This window comes from Pteropus alecto, unplaced genomic scaffold (genome assembly GCF_000325575.1).
Source record: "Pteropus alecto unplaced genomic scaffold, ASM32557v1 scaffold67, whole genome shotgun sequence".
NCBI classification, from domain to species: Eukaryota; Metazoa; Chordata; class Mammalia; order Chiroptera; family Pteropodidae; genus Pteropus; species Pteropus alecto.
Genome location: NW_006441061.1, coordinates 7,339,626 through 7,355,621, shown reverse-complemented (window position 1 = coordinate 7,355,621; position 15,996 = coordinate 7,339,626). Strand labels below are relative to the sequence as shown.

Genomic DNA, 15,996 nt, shown 5'->3' with positions numbered 1-15,996 from the left:
CGGGGATGCCACCTAGATGCTTGCTTTAGACCGATGGTTCTGCCTTTTACTGAGGTCCGGAAGACTGGCAGGGTGACAGGCTTTGGGGTAGGTGGTGGGTGTCGAAAGTCATGGCTTCTTGCTATAAGTAGCACCATCCATAGTGCTGTGCTGTGGCATCTGACCACTAAAGAGCATATCGAAGTTCACGGACTGTTGCTTTGGCGTGGAGAGGCAGAAATGCGTTAACCCAGACGTTGACTTTTGGCTTCTGTCTTCTCTATTTTCTGTGCTTGGTCATTTCCAAAATGAAAGAGAGACTTTCACAGCCATGAGTGGATGTCTTATGTACCTGTGGTGCTAACCTTTAAGTGACCTTTCCTAGCTAATCTTCTGTAGGCCGTAACGTGTGTTGAACACGTGTGCGTCTCACCCACCACCACCAAGTCCAGTCCGAGCTGGGCCCTTCCCCGCTTTGCGTACCCACCGGACCGTGTCCGTTTCCTGCTTGTGCACCTGTAATTCTCTGTTGCGCTTGCCGAGTCTGCCTTCCCTACGTAGCGCCCTGCACTCAGGCCCTCAAGAAATATTTGAACGAGTATAAAAAGGAGAGATGTTCCAATCATAGGACCCATTCCAGAAGTCATGATTTCTTATAAGGGCTTTTTGGAGTATCAGAAATCCTCGAACTTGGGTCACTTAAACGAAGAATCTCACACAAAGCCCAAGATTTATATTTTTTCTGGGGATTAGGAAATATGATTGAAAGGTAGAATTTAAGAACCAAAGAGAAAAACTCATTGCCAAAAATGTTATAATGTGTTTTAGGTAAAACCTTAATTTTGCCTTCTGTCAAGCTTTTGGAAAGAGTAGGCCTCAGAAACCAGACTTTTACACCTAAATCATATTTACAAACTGAAAAACAAGCTCGATAGTCCAAGCTGGTGATCCCCGACTATCGCCAAGTTGACTGGACGGGCGCCATCTTTGTTTAGAATTGAGCTCATGTCGCTCTGTGCTCTGGGCTGCCTGCATTTGGAGGGACGTTTCGGAAATGACTGTCTTCTGATTACACACAAGAAACTCAGTCTCACTAGACTGTTAACTAGGTGAGTAGCAGTTTTATTGGAACAAGACCAAACTTAGGGACAAAATACTTTTAAAGCTGAGAATCCTTTGTGTAACCCGGCTACGAAGATAAATGTGCTTTATGAAAAAGTCTTCATGAGTGGTATCCTGAAGATTTTTATTCGTTTTCTTTCTGATAACAATACAGGTGCTGCTCTGAGTGTTTTTTGTGCCAGGTACTGTGCCAAGTGTGTGACATACATTATCTCATTTAATCCTCTCAAAGAGGAATAAACTTTGCCTAGTTGGTGTTATCTTCACTTAAAAGTTTAATCCAACTCACAATAAGGTGAAATTTTTTGTTTTCAGTTTTGAATTCTTTTATGGTGAAATTTATCAGTTGTTGTCTCACTCCTCTGAGCCCATTGAAATTGACTTCCTTTGTGATTTACCTGTAAGGTTTATTTATGTTTATAGGTGCGACTCAGCAACTTCTTACGTCATGATTTGCCATCAAAAATGCATTTAGATATTTTAATTGATATTTCTGGCTACTGAATTTCCGATTCGCCAAGAGCCAAAGCGGTAAATATGGCTGGGTTCTAATTAAACAGGAGCCTAGATGGTACGAATTTAATACTGCCGGTGTCGGGGATCATGGCTACCACTCTGAATTCAGCATCCTTGCAGGAGGAGCTTAACTTTTTAGCATAGTGTTTCTCAAACAGGGCTTACGTATCACCCATATAAGAGTTACCTGGAGTGCTTATAAAATGCAGATTCCTGAGCCCAAAATCCAGTTCTGAAATGGGCCCAGGAAATTGCATTTCTAATAAGCATCCCAAGTGGTTTTGATAGACTCTAAAGCTTGAGAACTGCTAATTTAGCTTACTCAAAAAATAAATAAATAAATAAATAAAAAGTAAGTAGAAAAGAATATATTTTAATATGGCTTCAAATGACATATATGTTTGTCGAAGCCTGGGAGCTAGGCCACCTTGTGACCATGGCAAAATTATTTACCCTTTTTGAGTACCCACATTCTCATTTGTAAAATAATAATATCTTAATATCTGCTTGCCTCACAGAGTTGCCGTGAGGGTCAAAACCACAGCTAGCTTCATGTCACATTTAAAGGCTTGGGGCTTTGGAGTCAGGCAGATTTGGGCTTAGATATCAGTTCTCCCTGGTTTTGCCTCTTGCTAGCTTTGTGACCCCAAGCAAATGGCTTGACTCTCGTTTCTGTCCTTATGAAATGAGGAACAAAGAACAAATCACACAGTACTAGTATGAGAAGTATATTCAGCGATGTTTATAAAATGTATACAGTGCCTGTCTAATAAATGGCTGTTATTACTTGTTTTTGAATATAGAGCTTTGGAACCTCAAGTGGGGAAAAATACGTAACTGTGAATGTGGATAGCCACCTGTGGGGGATGGGCTGGTTTTGGATATATAAAGATGCAGCAACTGCCCCTTGACCATAAAGAACTGGGTTTTTGAAGGGTGAAGGTTTGCTCTGATGCCCCTGCTACTTGCCTGTAACCAGTGGCATCTGGGTGTGTGGTAGACATCCAGGATGGGCAGCGTATGCTGAAAATAGAGAAATGACCCCTGGTTCAAACTAGATATCGACCTTAGGGACTGGTGACCTAACCAGCTATACTAACTTTCAGACACTGATGTGATTGTCAAGAAGAAAATTGTAAGCTTTTAGTTATTTTTCTGAAAATAAGTCACCTACTTTTTAGGTCAGTGATTCGAAACAAACAATCTTAACCAAAACCACAAGGTCGAATCAGAAGTGGGAATATAACTGAGATTTGTTTTTTCTACATGAAGTTGCTTTGATGATCAGTTCTGACTGGTGTCATTTCTTAGATTTGGCTCTGATTGCTGCATTTGTCAGAGGCGGAATTATTCACACACCCTAGCTTCCTTTACCAGCAAAGCTCTGGACCAGCTTTTCATGGCATCGGACACGTGCTCTGGTTTGTCTTGCAGGTAGTGTTTGTGGGGCAAAATGGGACCATTTTGTCACTCCGCCTCTTCCTTTTTCTCAGTCTGGTAGTGGCACCAATGAAGAGCCTTCGGAGTCTTTAATGAACGTCCTGGACCCGGCACAGCACATCCGTGTAAGATAATGGCCCAACAAGCAAATATTGGGGAGCTGCTCTCCATGCTGGACTCCCCCGTGCTGAGTGTGCGTGATGACGTCACAGCTGTCTTTAAAGAGAACCTCACTTCTGGTGAGCAAGCTCACACATTCCATTTCGCTTGCCTGCTAATCGGAAGGGATTGACCTAGAGGTGACTAGACTCCTGCTGATAAATTCCGCTTTTCATTTTTTTAAAGAGAGTCCGAAACCACCAATAAAGAGCATGGATTGCTGGATTCACTCTGTATGTGTTTTCAGCTTTTCATTGCGGAAATATTCAATTATGTGCACAAATGGAGACATAAGACTCCCGTAGGGAACCCCACAAACCCAGTGCCATAGTCTCTGCCATTCTTGTCGTACCTCCCCAGTGCTGTCCCACCCAGGTATGCTAAGGCAGACTCCAGATACGTCGTGTCATCCGTAATCAAATACGTGATTTTTAATATGAAAGACGCTTAACCTCTCTTTGATCAGAGGAATACGAATTTAAACAGTACCCTGTTTTGCTTACCTGGTTGATAAAAATCAAATATTGATCATAGAAATTGTTAGCGGGAGAGTAAATTGGTGTTCAGCCTTAGCCTTTTTGGAGTACCTATCATCAGTTTAAAAACATGTATCATTTGGCCCACTTACAAAGTCTGTATTTCACTCTAGCCTTGAATAAAATACAGTGAAAAATTGGAAAAGGCCAAGTGTCATTCAGTAGATAGATGGTTAAAGTATGTAGAGCCACACGGAGGAAGACAGGAGGTCGGTCGGTCAGTCAGGAGAAGGCAGTAGGTCGCAGATGCTGGCATGCGGAGGGGTCAGCTTCTGCTTGTTAAGTGGGAGAACATACATACACAGGCTGTAGATATATGGACGTGGGGGCATGCGGAGGGGTCAGCTTCTGCTTGTTAAGTGGAAGAACATACATACACAGGCTGTAGATATATGGATGTGGGGGCTATATTTGTGTGTGTGTGTGTGTGTGAGAGAGAGAGAGAGAGAGAGAGAGAGAGGAGAGAGAGAGAGAGAGAGAGGGAGAGAGGTTGTACAAGTAGGAAAATGTTTGAAAGGATGTGTACCAAACTCAAGGGCATCTGTGCAGAGTGGGCTGGGAGGCAGGTGGTGGGAGACTTTCACTTGTATGTGCTTTCATGTGGTCTGAATTGTTAACAGTAGACATGAATTGTTTTTTAAACTAAAAGCAGTGTAAAAGAAGATAGCATTTCATGTGCTTGAATGGATATTTAGGAAAATAAACTTGGCATCATCCTGTTGTTAAACCTAAGTTAATGTAAGACGGCAGAAATACAGTGCCCTAGGTATCTCTGGGTAGCACGTAAAGAAGCATTTTCTGGACTTTGCGACAGGTAGCTATTTGAGGGAAATTTAGAATGTTAAAGGAAATAACTATGAGAAATCGCCCTTTTCTTCGTTTAGATCGCGGTCCGATGCTCGTAAACACCTTGGTGGATTATTACCTGGAAACCAATTCCCAGCCGGTATTGCACATCCTGACTACCTTGCAAGAGCCACATGATAAGGTAACTGCTGGAACGTAGTGGTAGGGCATTTCGTACATCCTCGGCGAGCAGCGTGCCAGCTTCTGTGCAACGCCCCCGCGCAGTCTCTCCAGAGCTCACTCTTCAACTGCCGTGTGCCATAGAGGATGTCGTTCCCACATTGTAACCACATGCAAAATAATTGGCAGGACCCGTGTGCCCCGAAAAGTTGACAAAAACGAAACATTTCAGAGGCTTTTTCAGATCTTGCTGTTTAAAGAAACCCTATCATCCCAGCATTATAATTGCACAATGCCAGTTTGATCCACGAGGTGTCCCTCTTTAAACACACACTTTGAGTAGGATTATTCGACTTTGAATCCACGTGGGAAGGTCTGTAAGTGTAGGTGGTTAATGGGTTGATTGACCAGTCCCGTTTCTCAGCACCGGGCCCTGGGAAGTTGCCTTATGTGGTGTTTTTGCTAACAAGGCTCTGTAATAGCAGACTTTGGAACGTCTCGACCTCGTGTGTGCCAGTGACTTTACTAGGATCCGAAGGCCTTGCTATTGTCTGCCTTTTACAGGGCATCTTGTTTTTGACTCTGGGCTGAATTTTAACTTCCTCTACTACCTGATTCATATTTGGGGCCAAATGACGTAGGCTGGGCACCTGTAGCTATAAGCTGCTTCCAGCAGGATGCCCTCACAGCTTCAGCAACCTAGCCTGGGCTCGGGACCAGGGGTTATTGTAAGAAGCGGCCTATTCGTACTGCAGGAAGAGGGCCACGGAGGGCTGTCCTCTTGCTGGCAGACCTGTGGACGGGGATCCTTTCTCAGGAGTGGCAAACTGGCTGCCCTCTCTAAGACCAAAGGCAACCGTGTTTTCTTTGCCAACGCGCTTTAAAAGATCTTGAATTTGATGTCCACCTGCGTGACCCTCGCTTTTCACCGAAGGGAAGACCTGTGGGACCGGCACGCGGCACTGCCGCCCGTGTCTGTGTGGCCTCACACAGCCCTTCGCGGACTTCCCCTGCTTCCCTCAACCGCCCCCCGGCTTCACTGAGATGTATTTCCCTTGTTCTTTCACACTTTTAGCACCTCTTGGACAAAATGAATGAATACGTGGGCAAAGCCGCCTCTCGGTTATCCACCCTCTCGTTACTGGGGCACGTCATAAGGCTGCAGCCATCTTGGAAGCATAAACTCTCTCAAGCACCTCTTTTGCCTTCTTTACTAAAATGTCTCAAGGTACGCTGTTTGAAAGGATTCGAATGCAATGGCTTTGTGAATATCGTTTTTGGAAATGTCGAGTAACTTAGCGCAAGCGATCTAGATTTTAGTTTGGAGAGTTTGGAAACTCCCAGGCAGTTGGTTTTTCTCACTCAGTAGCAGAGTTGGTGCTCAGTAAGTTCTCAGTGCATCACCATGACTGTCAAATGTCTTCTGTCCCAGCAAACATGGTCACGTTTCACTCAGACTGGTTCCACATCATGCTATAGCCTTCCCTCAGTTAAAAGTACGCTGGTTTGTCTTTGGAGAAAGCACATTTCTACATTCCCTTTCAGCTAATAGAAAAAGGGCTAAAAGGCTCTTTTAACCATTTAGGAGCCTATTTAGTTGCAGCTCTAATCAGGTGCCTGCCGAGTCGCATTGTTCTCTGTTGTGTTAACTTCAGTGCGTCCTTCTACACAGGGAGTCTAAACCTAAATAGAACAATAGTTTTCATTGGACAGTGGCTTGCCAAGGTATTCAGGGCTATTTGCTTAATCTGTTTGAGTTCCTGGACTCATTTCCTATCTATAAAATGAGAAAGTGTGGTTAATATTAACTGCCTATCCCTCACAGAGACACGCAGACACCCAGATACCCAGTAGTATTTGCTGCAGGACGGCGGTGCTTTTGGACTCGCCTGATGTGGCACCTGCAAGTCGGTGTCTGTCTCTGCCAACAAGGGTAACTTATTATCCCTAGAGGCGGGTCCCAAAGAGTCCCAGTGATAGGATGTCGTAAAACACACGGTGTAATGTTAAGGAAAAACAGGAACAGTTATAACAACTTAATTTTTTAAGCAAAAGGATTGATGAGAATCTAATCCAATTTTGAGGCACCATTTAGTTCAGATTGCAAAACTACTTCATCTTTTCCAAAAGGATAAGCCTTGAAAATTAATCATGGAGTATTACCCAAGCCTTAGTTAGAATGTTATAAAATTAAGGTTAGTCTTTTTTGCTGGAGCTCATTACATGTTCTTGATTTTCTATCAATATTTAATGTTCTTCTTCCTAGATATCTGCCATGACAGAAGGTCTGGTTCTGATGTAAAAACTACGTGTATTTAAAACTTTATTTCCAGACTCATAGATTCCTTTTCCAGTAGGAGTAATGAATGTCTTAGCCTCCCTGGAAGTCATTTGATTACTCCCTTGTTTCTTAAATTCGAATTCCAGTTACTTGGCAAACATTCATGATGTAATTATGGGTCAGGTGAGCTGCTGTAGCTAGTCTTGTCGATTCATTATCCATTGAGTATTAAGTGTCTTCAATTAGCCTAACTTTATTGACTTGATATTTAAACTAGCTGTCTTAGCCGGTCACTATATCTTTTTTTTATTTGCGGATTTCTGAAGGCTGCTGTGAAGATGAGACATTAAGTAGACTCATTAGTGCTCTGCTCATTTCTTAAGATCTATTTCTGTTGTAATCCTTTAAAAAATAGCGTGTTACTTGTCAGTGTGTGATTTTTTTTTTTTTTAAACAGACTTTAAAAAGTAAATATTTTAGGATTTGGGTGAATGAGCAAAAACAGCAGCATTCCTTTGTTCCATTAAAGTTAAAGAGCAGCTTCCCGTTCTTCCTTCACTGGGGTAAATGGGACACCCTCAGGCTTTAGGGCCGGGAGTCACCAAGCCATGCGTAAGCTCCGTAAGCTCCGAGGGGTGCATCCAAGTGGCCTTGCTCTCTAGAGACGGTTGAGCTGGTCCTCAGTGGCTTTTCTGTTGAGTCTGTTCTAGTGTTGACCCTCCCAGACCCTTAGGGACCTGGGGATTTAGAGACAGGGAGGTGAGTCTGAGCAGACCTCTCACTCGTGACCCCCTGATGCTGACCCCGAGCTGTGCCTGACAGGCGTTTCCTCCTGCTTGGCCTCCTTCTGCAGATGGACACTGATGTCATCGTCCTCACCACAGGCGTCTTAGTGTTGATAACCATGCTACCGATGATTCCACAGTCGGGAAAACAGCATCTTCATGATTTCTTCGATATTTTTGGCCGTCTTTCGTCGTGGTGCCTGAAGAAACCAGGTAAAGATCTCTTTGTGTACCTGTCGCACCCTACCAGGTGAATGCTTTCATTGTTGATTAACAGGTCGTGAGCTTTAAGGGAAGGACATGTCAAATTTTACAGCCGAGATGAGCGGTAGTCACTAGCCAGATAAGGAAGTACCTTGGGTGTGTCCACTGCAGTCACAAATAAGAAGCATGACTTGAGATGAGATACCTTCCTTACCTTTCTTATTCTGTTGGCTTGAAGGATTAGTTCTCAGGTAGGATGTAAAACTTCCTGGTCTTCAGTAAGCTGAAAAACAGCTTCAGTCTGCGCTGTAGCAGTCTGGGACTAAGCTTGTGGACCCTTCCGCTTGCTCCTCTGGTCCATCGTGACAGCACACAGGCTTCCAGTCTGAGAACCTGTTCACTGCACATTCCGGGGGGAGCGCAGTGTGTCCTGATCAGCGCTCTGATTTTGAAGGCAGCGCGTTTTCTCCTAGTTGATGGCACAGCTCTATCAAGGTGATTTAGGTGCTCTAAGCATGTACGGTTTGGAATCTTCCGGTAATCCCAGCAGGAGATGTTCCTGTTGAAAGGGTGGAGTATGTAAGCCCTGTGACACAGCCCTGTGGCTCCCTGTTTAGGCCGAAGGAACAAGCACAGGCCCACGGCGCTCTTCTTGAGGTGAAAGGGGGGGTCTCTCCGTCGTGTGTATGTGGCCTTGGGCTCTCCATAGGTTCTACGTGAGGCTGGATTGACTAAGCTTTCTTTCTCCCACACTTAGCTTTTTAAACTAACTTCAGAAGAGTTTTTTCACTCAGTAGTTACAAATCTGCATCGTTAAGACTACGTACTGACTTCAAAAGGTTCTCACGCGTTAGTTCCTCAGATATTTGAACGCTGCTGTGCACCAAGCACAGAGCAAGGCAGTGGCAGCAGAGGTGAGTCAGACAGTTCTCAGGAGATGCATGCTGAAAACGGCAGTGGAGAAGCACAGTGTCACATGTTAGGGGAAGTGACTGTCATTATAAAGGTACTTCAGTGTTGTAGGAATGTCTAGGGTTCTTTTTAAGGGGTGACTGGAGAGGAAGGTGGAGATTAGCTCGCTAAGAGCCTCATGAGTCACCCTAAGTAGATCGGGGTTGCTCAGGGCCATAGGGCGCCACCGATGGATTTTCAGTACAAGTGTCTGGCGTGTTCACATTTGCATTTTAGAAAACCATCCTCGCTGTCTTCGCAGCAAGGTGGGCATATGCCTAAGCAAAACGCCGTGCTGCGGCCTCGGGGTCATGTCTGTCTCGCACACATCAGCCTTGTGTACAGCTCAGAGCCTCTCAACGGTTTCCTCTTTCAGGCCACGTGACAGAAATCTACCTTGTCCATCTCCACGCCAGCGTCTATGCTCTGTTTCATCGTCTCTACGGAATGTACCCTTGCAACTTTGTCTCCTTTCTGCGATCTCACTACAGTATGAAGGAGAACTTGGCGACTTTTGAGGAAGTGGTCAAGGTAAATGAGAACTGCTCGTTTATTCGATGCCGTGTAGACAGGCTGCAGTTATAACTCGCGTGAAACGGTAGATGGGGATTTTGTTCCCCACCCCCAGCCCTAGGCAGCCACTCATCTACTCTCTGCCTGCTTTGAACAGTTCGCATAAGTGGAGTCACATGACGTTTGGTCTTTCGCTTGGTGTAGTGTTTCAGGCGTCTTCCTTGTTGTAGCATGTATCAAAAAGGTACTTCGTCCCTGTTTATCGTCACGTAATCTTCCATTGTGTGGAGATACCACAGAAATTAAGCCTTTTCTAATTTGTCAACCCAAACTCTTCTAGCCGATGATGGAGCATGTGCGAATTCATCCGGAATTAGTGACTGGATCCAAGGACCATGAACTGGACCCTCAGAGGTACGGGAACTGAACGGTAACAGAATTTTATAGAATGTCTCGGAGATTGCAAACGCCGTCTGGGAGATGTCCGTCCTGAGGTGTCACTTGGGAACGCGGGCTCTTTCGCTCATGGAGTCAGCCATTTTGAAGGACTTGTGCAATGAAAGCTTCATATGAGTCTAAAACACATTCCTTGCGGGCGGAGAACTCATAGCTCGCCCAGCGGAGCAGAGGTGGCTGCAGCATGGTGACTGCCTCTCTGAGCCCCGGGGAGGCTTCCTGCTCGGTGGCACCCAGGTCTGTGTGGCGAGGGGCGAAGTGTGTGGCTGGACACGAGTGGGTGGTGGCAGGTGGATGCCGGGTGGCTGGACCGCCTGGGTCTCTTCCCCCTCCCACCTCGCCAGGCAGCTCCCGCCCTCCGCCGAGCCCTCTAGAAGCTCCCAGGCTGTTGTCTGGGGAGAGCAAACCCGCAGGGCTGCTGCTTGGCGGACACCGGGCACATGGCGGCTGAAGCTGGGTGGAGCTGAGAAGGAGGCAGTGAAATGAGCGTCTCCGTCTCCGTCCTGGGCCGACAGGGCCCAGCTTCCTCTCTCTTCTCCGCCTGGAAGTCAGGTTTACACGCGCTGGGTGGAGCTGAGAAGGAGGCAGTGAAATGAGCATCTCCGTCTCCGTCCTGGGCCGACAGGGCCCAGCTCCCTCTCTTCTCCGCCTGGAAGTCAGGTTTACACGGCCCCGGGCAGGGGAGCGCACCCTCTTTGGAGGGCAGCGAATCCGTGGACACGGACATTGGGGGATCTCCCACTGAGAAAGCTGGCTTGCTGCCAGGTGTCCCTATAGCACGTCGCCTCCATGTGCCACGCAGAGCCTCAGTCAGCTGCAAGCAGCTTACGTGAGATGTGCGTAGAGAAGCGTAGAAACGTGTATGCAAAGCTTAACGATCACACGTGCGTATCCGTGTGGCCGCCACCCACTTTAACATGGAGCGTTACCCTCCCGAGTGGCAGTCATCTTTCTCTCTGTTTCCTGTCCCACCTCAGAGAACTGTTCTGGCTTTTACGTGAATGATTCTCTTTCTTTTCTTTATGGTGTTGCCACATGTATTGTTTTATTTGAAAAACTAATGCGGAAGCAGACGCTGGCTAAAGAAGAGTAGTCTTGTCACTGTCAGATGAAGGGACCCAGGAGACAGGAGGAAGAGCAGACTGTCTGTTGGCCCGCCTTCTCCTTCCGCGAGAGTTTGCAGGAGCCCCTTCTGCCCGTGGGCCGTCAGTGGGCCAGGGCCATGCTGATTCTGGGACGCGTAGGCTCACCCTAGTCAGAGCGGCCGGCGAGGCCTGCAGCCAGGACCACGTGCTTCCGTGCTGCGGAAATTCGGCAGCGGGAGGGGGCTGCCGTGTTGGCTGCTGCTGAGCTCACTGCTTCCGGGAGCGGTCGGAGCAGAGGCCTTCTGTGGCAGGGAGTGGATGTCCTCACCGATATAGGCAGAGTGAGGACGTCATCAGTGCATAATCAAGACAAGCTCAGTGCAGACAAGTTGTCTAGGCCAAGGTCGCCTAGTGCTCCGTTCCTCATTGAAAAACAGCACAGAGACGGCGAGAACCTTCCCCATGGCCTGCAGCCCGCCCGTCTCTTGTTAGGTCTGTCTGGTGTGAGCAGGCGGTTTTCTGTACCCGCTGCAGAGTTGGCGTCTTGTTCTCCCGGGGCTCCCCTTTGCCTGTCTCCTCTGCAGGATCTCCCATTCCCTGTATCTCCTGTCTCTTTTTTGCTTTACTCTTGTTTTCATGGGATACGTCTTCTACTGGCTTTTTGAGGAAGGATGCAGTTTTTTGGCTGGGTGTAGACTTCTAGGTCGGGAGTCAGTGTCCGCAGTTTGAGGCCATCATGTCATTGCCACCTTGCTTCCAGTGTTGCTGTTGAAATCAAAGACATCCTGATTTCTGACCATGTGTGTTTGCTGTCGTTTTTCGCCATGGAGCCTGTAGAGTCTTCTCTCTGTTCTCATCATATTCTGAAGTTTCCTAGTGACGAACCTTGGTATAAATCTGTTCTCACTGTTCAGTCTGGAAACTCTTAGTATCTTTAAGTTCTAGGACGTTTTCTGTAGTCGCTTTCTGTAATTACACTTGATTTCCTGCCCTCCACGTCTCTCTTTTTTCCAGAGCTCCTAGTATTCGGATGGGACCTTGGAGTGGCCCTTTGCTCTTCTTCGCTCCCGTTTTTCTCTGTGCTCTTTTGTTCTGCTTCCTGAAGACGTCCTTACCTTTGGCTTTAGATCGTTCTATTATAGTTCCATTTCTACCACCACGTTTTTATTACTGAAGAGTTCTTTAGTTCTCTGAGTGTTCCTTTTTTATAATAGCTCATTTTTGTTTCGTGAATGTGACCTCTCATGGCTTCGAGAATGTCGATAGTTGGGTTTTTTTTAGGGGATTTGAGTGGTTGATTTGGAAGCTTCCTGGGTCAGTTTACAGGGCCTCACACCTTGACAGGGAGGGGTCATCTGGCTTTTGAGGAAAGCTCTAACACAGAAGACAAGAGGCCGCTGTGAAGAGGAGAAAAAGGAGCCAGAAACAATGGTCATATGGAGAGCAGAAGAAAATGTCTATGGTAGCTACAGGGAGGAGGCACTTATGCAGGTATGCAGAGGTCAGGATGCCTCAGGAGGGAACAGTCAGGAGACTAAAGAAGGAATTCTTGAAAATGAAAAGCAATACTCTAATAACATTTTAGTAAAAGAATTGGAAGATAAAACTGAGAATGCCTCAGCAGAGTCAAAGGACAGAAATAAATAACATGGGAAGAAGGATGAAAATTTTAAGATAATCAGTTCCGGAAGCCCAACATCCAGTAACAGAGTTTTAAAAAGAGAGCAGAAAACTTTGGCGGAGGAAGAAATTGTGAAAGAAACGATAGAAGAAAATTTCCAATACAAGTACAAATACTACAAGAAAATTCAATACTACGAGAATCGAAGGCCATGAGTGTCCAGATTGAGGGGGATTACTTAGTGTTCAGCTTAATCATTGAAAAAGAATGGTGCCAAGTCTCAGTATTGTGAAGTCTTAAAACACCAGAGATTAACCTTTCAGAGAAAAAAAACGAAAAACAAGCATCAGAAGCCAGAATGGTGTTAACTTCTGAAACACCTTCAGAGTTGAGGATTTTCAACGTAGAATTCTGTCTCCAGCCAAATTGCCTGTCAAGTTTGAGAGATTTTTAGACGTGCAAGGACTCGTTTGTCGCCCATGGGCCGTTTCTCAGCTAAGCACCGGAACATGCGTTTCACCAAAACGAGAGTAAAGTCTAGGAAGACAGAGTCCAAGACTCAGGGTCATGGTCCAGGGAAGTCTTGGGGTGACACTGTATGACAGTGCCGAGAACAGCGGTGGGAGAGACAGGGGGCCTCTGCAGGAGGCTCTTTAGGGAGCGAGTGAATAGTCCTGGAGAGCTGTCTGCATTTCATTATGGAAAAGTTGTATATGGCGTTGTTTCAGGGCTGTGAGAACAAGTTTAAGAAGAATTAGTAATAGATACACAGAAGACCAAGGAAAAGAAACAGAAAAATTTGAACTCCAGGACAAACTAAGTCAAGCAAAAAAGGAAATATTATCATAGTATAACTTTGGCTCAGTTGCGAATAGTACTTATGTAGTCATGATATTTAATCGTTGAATATCAGTTTTGAAAAAGAACAAAAGAGTGACGTATTTATTTTGAGAGCATTAGGGAGGAGGGACAAGGATATATGGGAGTGACCTAAGTCCTCACCTTCCATAATAGGAAGTTAATAGACGATGTCTAAAATTCATACGTCAGGAGATCTAAAGCGTAAAGTATATTCTTGAGAAACATGGAGATAGGGTAACAATTTAGTTCAGAAAATTGGAAGCAGCAGCTAGAGTGGTTGAGGGGAGAGGCACGGGAGGTACCTTTTAAAACGAGGTTGACTTTTTAAACCGTCATTTCATTGACGCTAAGATACCATTGAACATAGAATATATTTACACTCTATGTACATCTGAGTAGACAAATGCCAAATAAACTAGCACATAACTGATTAGCCTGTACTTTCCAGTTTCAGACACATTAAAATATGAAAAGTCCCTTTAGGTATCAAGGAACTACTGTAAGTACGTATATTATTTTGATTAAAATAAAACATTTAAATGTATTCCTGCTTTATTGTGATTCTTATTTTCTTGTCCAAAACCGATCTTCCTACGTGTACATGTGCATCCTGCGATCACTTTCCAGTCACGCTGAGAATGCGTGAGGAGGAGACAGCCACCAGTAACATGAATGTCGCAGCTGTGGGGACCTGCGTGCACGGAGACTCAAGGGCCTCCTCCTTAGGGACGCGGCCTTGTGTGCCCCCCGCACCCCGGACTCTCTCATCTGTGTTTCACACCTCATTCCCAGCCTCCGGGACGAAATGACGGGCTTTCTAGAACAGTTGTGTGGGATCGGATGCTTTGTTAAGGTGAACCCATGGCGCGCCCTTAGTGTTGCTGGGCTGTTTTTGGTAAACTTTGGGACACACGGATGAGACTCTCTGCGGGATTATTACTTACTCAGAAACACGTATAGCAAAACTACGTTGTCTAAAAGGAAGAAAGTTTGTACTTGAGCAGGTCAATGTTGTTTTTATTATTTATTATTGTAGAATGTTTGGCAAACACCGAAGAAGTCAAAGAAGAAAAGAAACATCATCCATAACTTCCGGTCTTGCCATCTGAGTTCTTAGTGCAGTCATGTCTACATCTCTTTGTGGGCATATCTCTGAGTAGTTTTGTCTCACATAAGATCATTTCCTGAGCATTTTAGACCATTTAGTCTTTGAAACCATGATTTTAAAAATCAACTGTAATACGATATAATGTAGATATAATAAAATTTATCACTTTGGTTAAGTTTGGCAAAAGTTGCAATCACAGTAGGAGAACGTTTCATTGCCCAGGAAGTCCCTTCCCACCCTTTGTTTTCAGCCCCCACCCCTCGCTCATCTGCTGAGAGCATGCTTTCTCATGGTGGAGTAATAATTTGCCTTCTGTAGAGTATACCTCTTTGGTTGGGCCCTGGGTGACATCTTTGCTTTCTGTTCCAGGCTGCGCTGCGCTGAGCACTGTCGCACATTTCGTGTGTGTCTGCTTCCATAGGCTAAATTCTTTGCAGTAAGGCAGTGGATCACGTACCGGGAATCTTTGGACAGTTCTTTAAGTATCCTAGGTTGAAGACTTTCTGCGCTGTTTGTGGTCTGGGGTGGATGAGAACCCCACGGCTCTGATAGGCGACCTTAAATCGGCCTCAGCTCCCTCTCAGTTTCTGAGTCTCTCTGTTCTTTGATTACCTCTGTTCCAAAGGAGACTTTCCCCCAGTGACTGCTCTGCACAGTTCGTGTTCTGTTTTAAAGCTAGGCCTACTCTTTTGTCGAAATTTTTGTTTCAGATTAGTTTCTGATAACTCGATATAGCCATTTGGAATAGGGGGCTTTTAGGTTTGTGACTTGAATGGCTAATTTATTTGGTAATACTGAGAAATACTTGGGCTGGTGTGGTTCTGCCTTGTTCTTTGCTAATCAGGGGCGAGTGGCTGGCGTTGAGTTAGCACTTGTACCTATTTGACTGTTTGATTAAATAGATTACAACTCGTATTTCTTGCTTTCGCTGCCTTTTACAGGTGGAGGAAATTGGAAACACATGATGTTGTAGTAGAGTGTGCCAAAATCTCTCTGGACCCCACAGAAGCCTCATGTGAAGATGGCTATTCTGTGTCTCACCAAAACTCAGCCCGCTTCCCTCACCGTGCAGCCGATGGCACCGCAGGCCCTTACGTCGACACACAGAATAACTATGGTAAAAACTGACTTTGGTACTTCTCTGTCTGCTTTATCACTTTGTCTCTGGAAAGCATTGTTTATTTTTATTGACTTTATTTTCTTTTCCTACAATAAGACTTAGTTCAGCTCCTGGGAGCCGTTTCCCAAATATTTAAAATTCGAATTTGCCTCCATTTTCTCCTGGTTAATAATTCCTCTTTCAAGTTGCATTGAGTCCCATGTCCTTGATCTCGTATCTGATCAAACAGCAATCCACGTGGATGTGCCTTCAGTGCTTAAAAAAAAAAAAAAGGTTCAGGTCTGAGACTTCTA

At 45.4% G+C, this 15,996-nt stretch overlaps 1 protein-coding gene and 1 long non-coding RNA gene across 2 annotated transcripts in view; both read left to right on the top strand.

The window, feature by feature from the left end:
• Positions 1–15,996, top strand: part of TSC1 (TSC complex subunit 1) — a 42,939-nt gene that overhangs the window by 11,912 nt on the left and 15,031 nt on the right. Inside the window, 7 exon segments of the mRNA XM_025051129.1 lie at positions 3,111–3,296; positions 4,637–4,740; positions 5,794–5,946; positions 7,853–7,997; positions 9,316–9,470; positions 9,793–9,866; positions 15,525–15,700. Of these exon segments, the coding sequence (XP_024906897.1) occupies positions 3,191–3,296; positions 4,637–4,740; positions 5,794–5,946; positions 7,853–7,997; positions 9,316–9,470; positions 9,793–9,866; positions 15,525–15,700 (913 nt within the window). The 5' untranslated portion in view covers positions 3,111–3,190.
• LOC112484772 lies at positions 9,882–14,019 on the top strand. The gene is made up of 2 exons (XR_003048178.1): positions 9,882–10,460; positions 10,569–14,019. It is a non-coding gene; the product is annotated as an uncharacterized LOC112484772 (long non-coding RNA).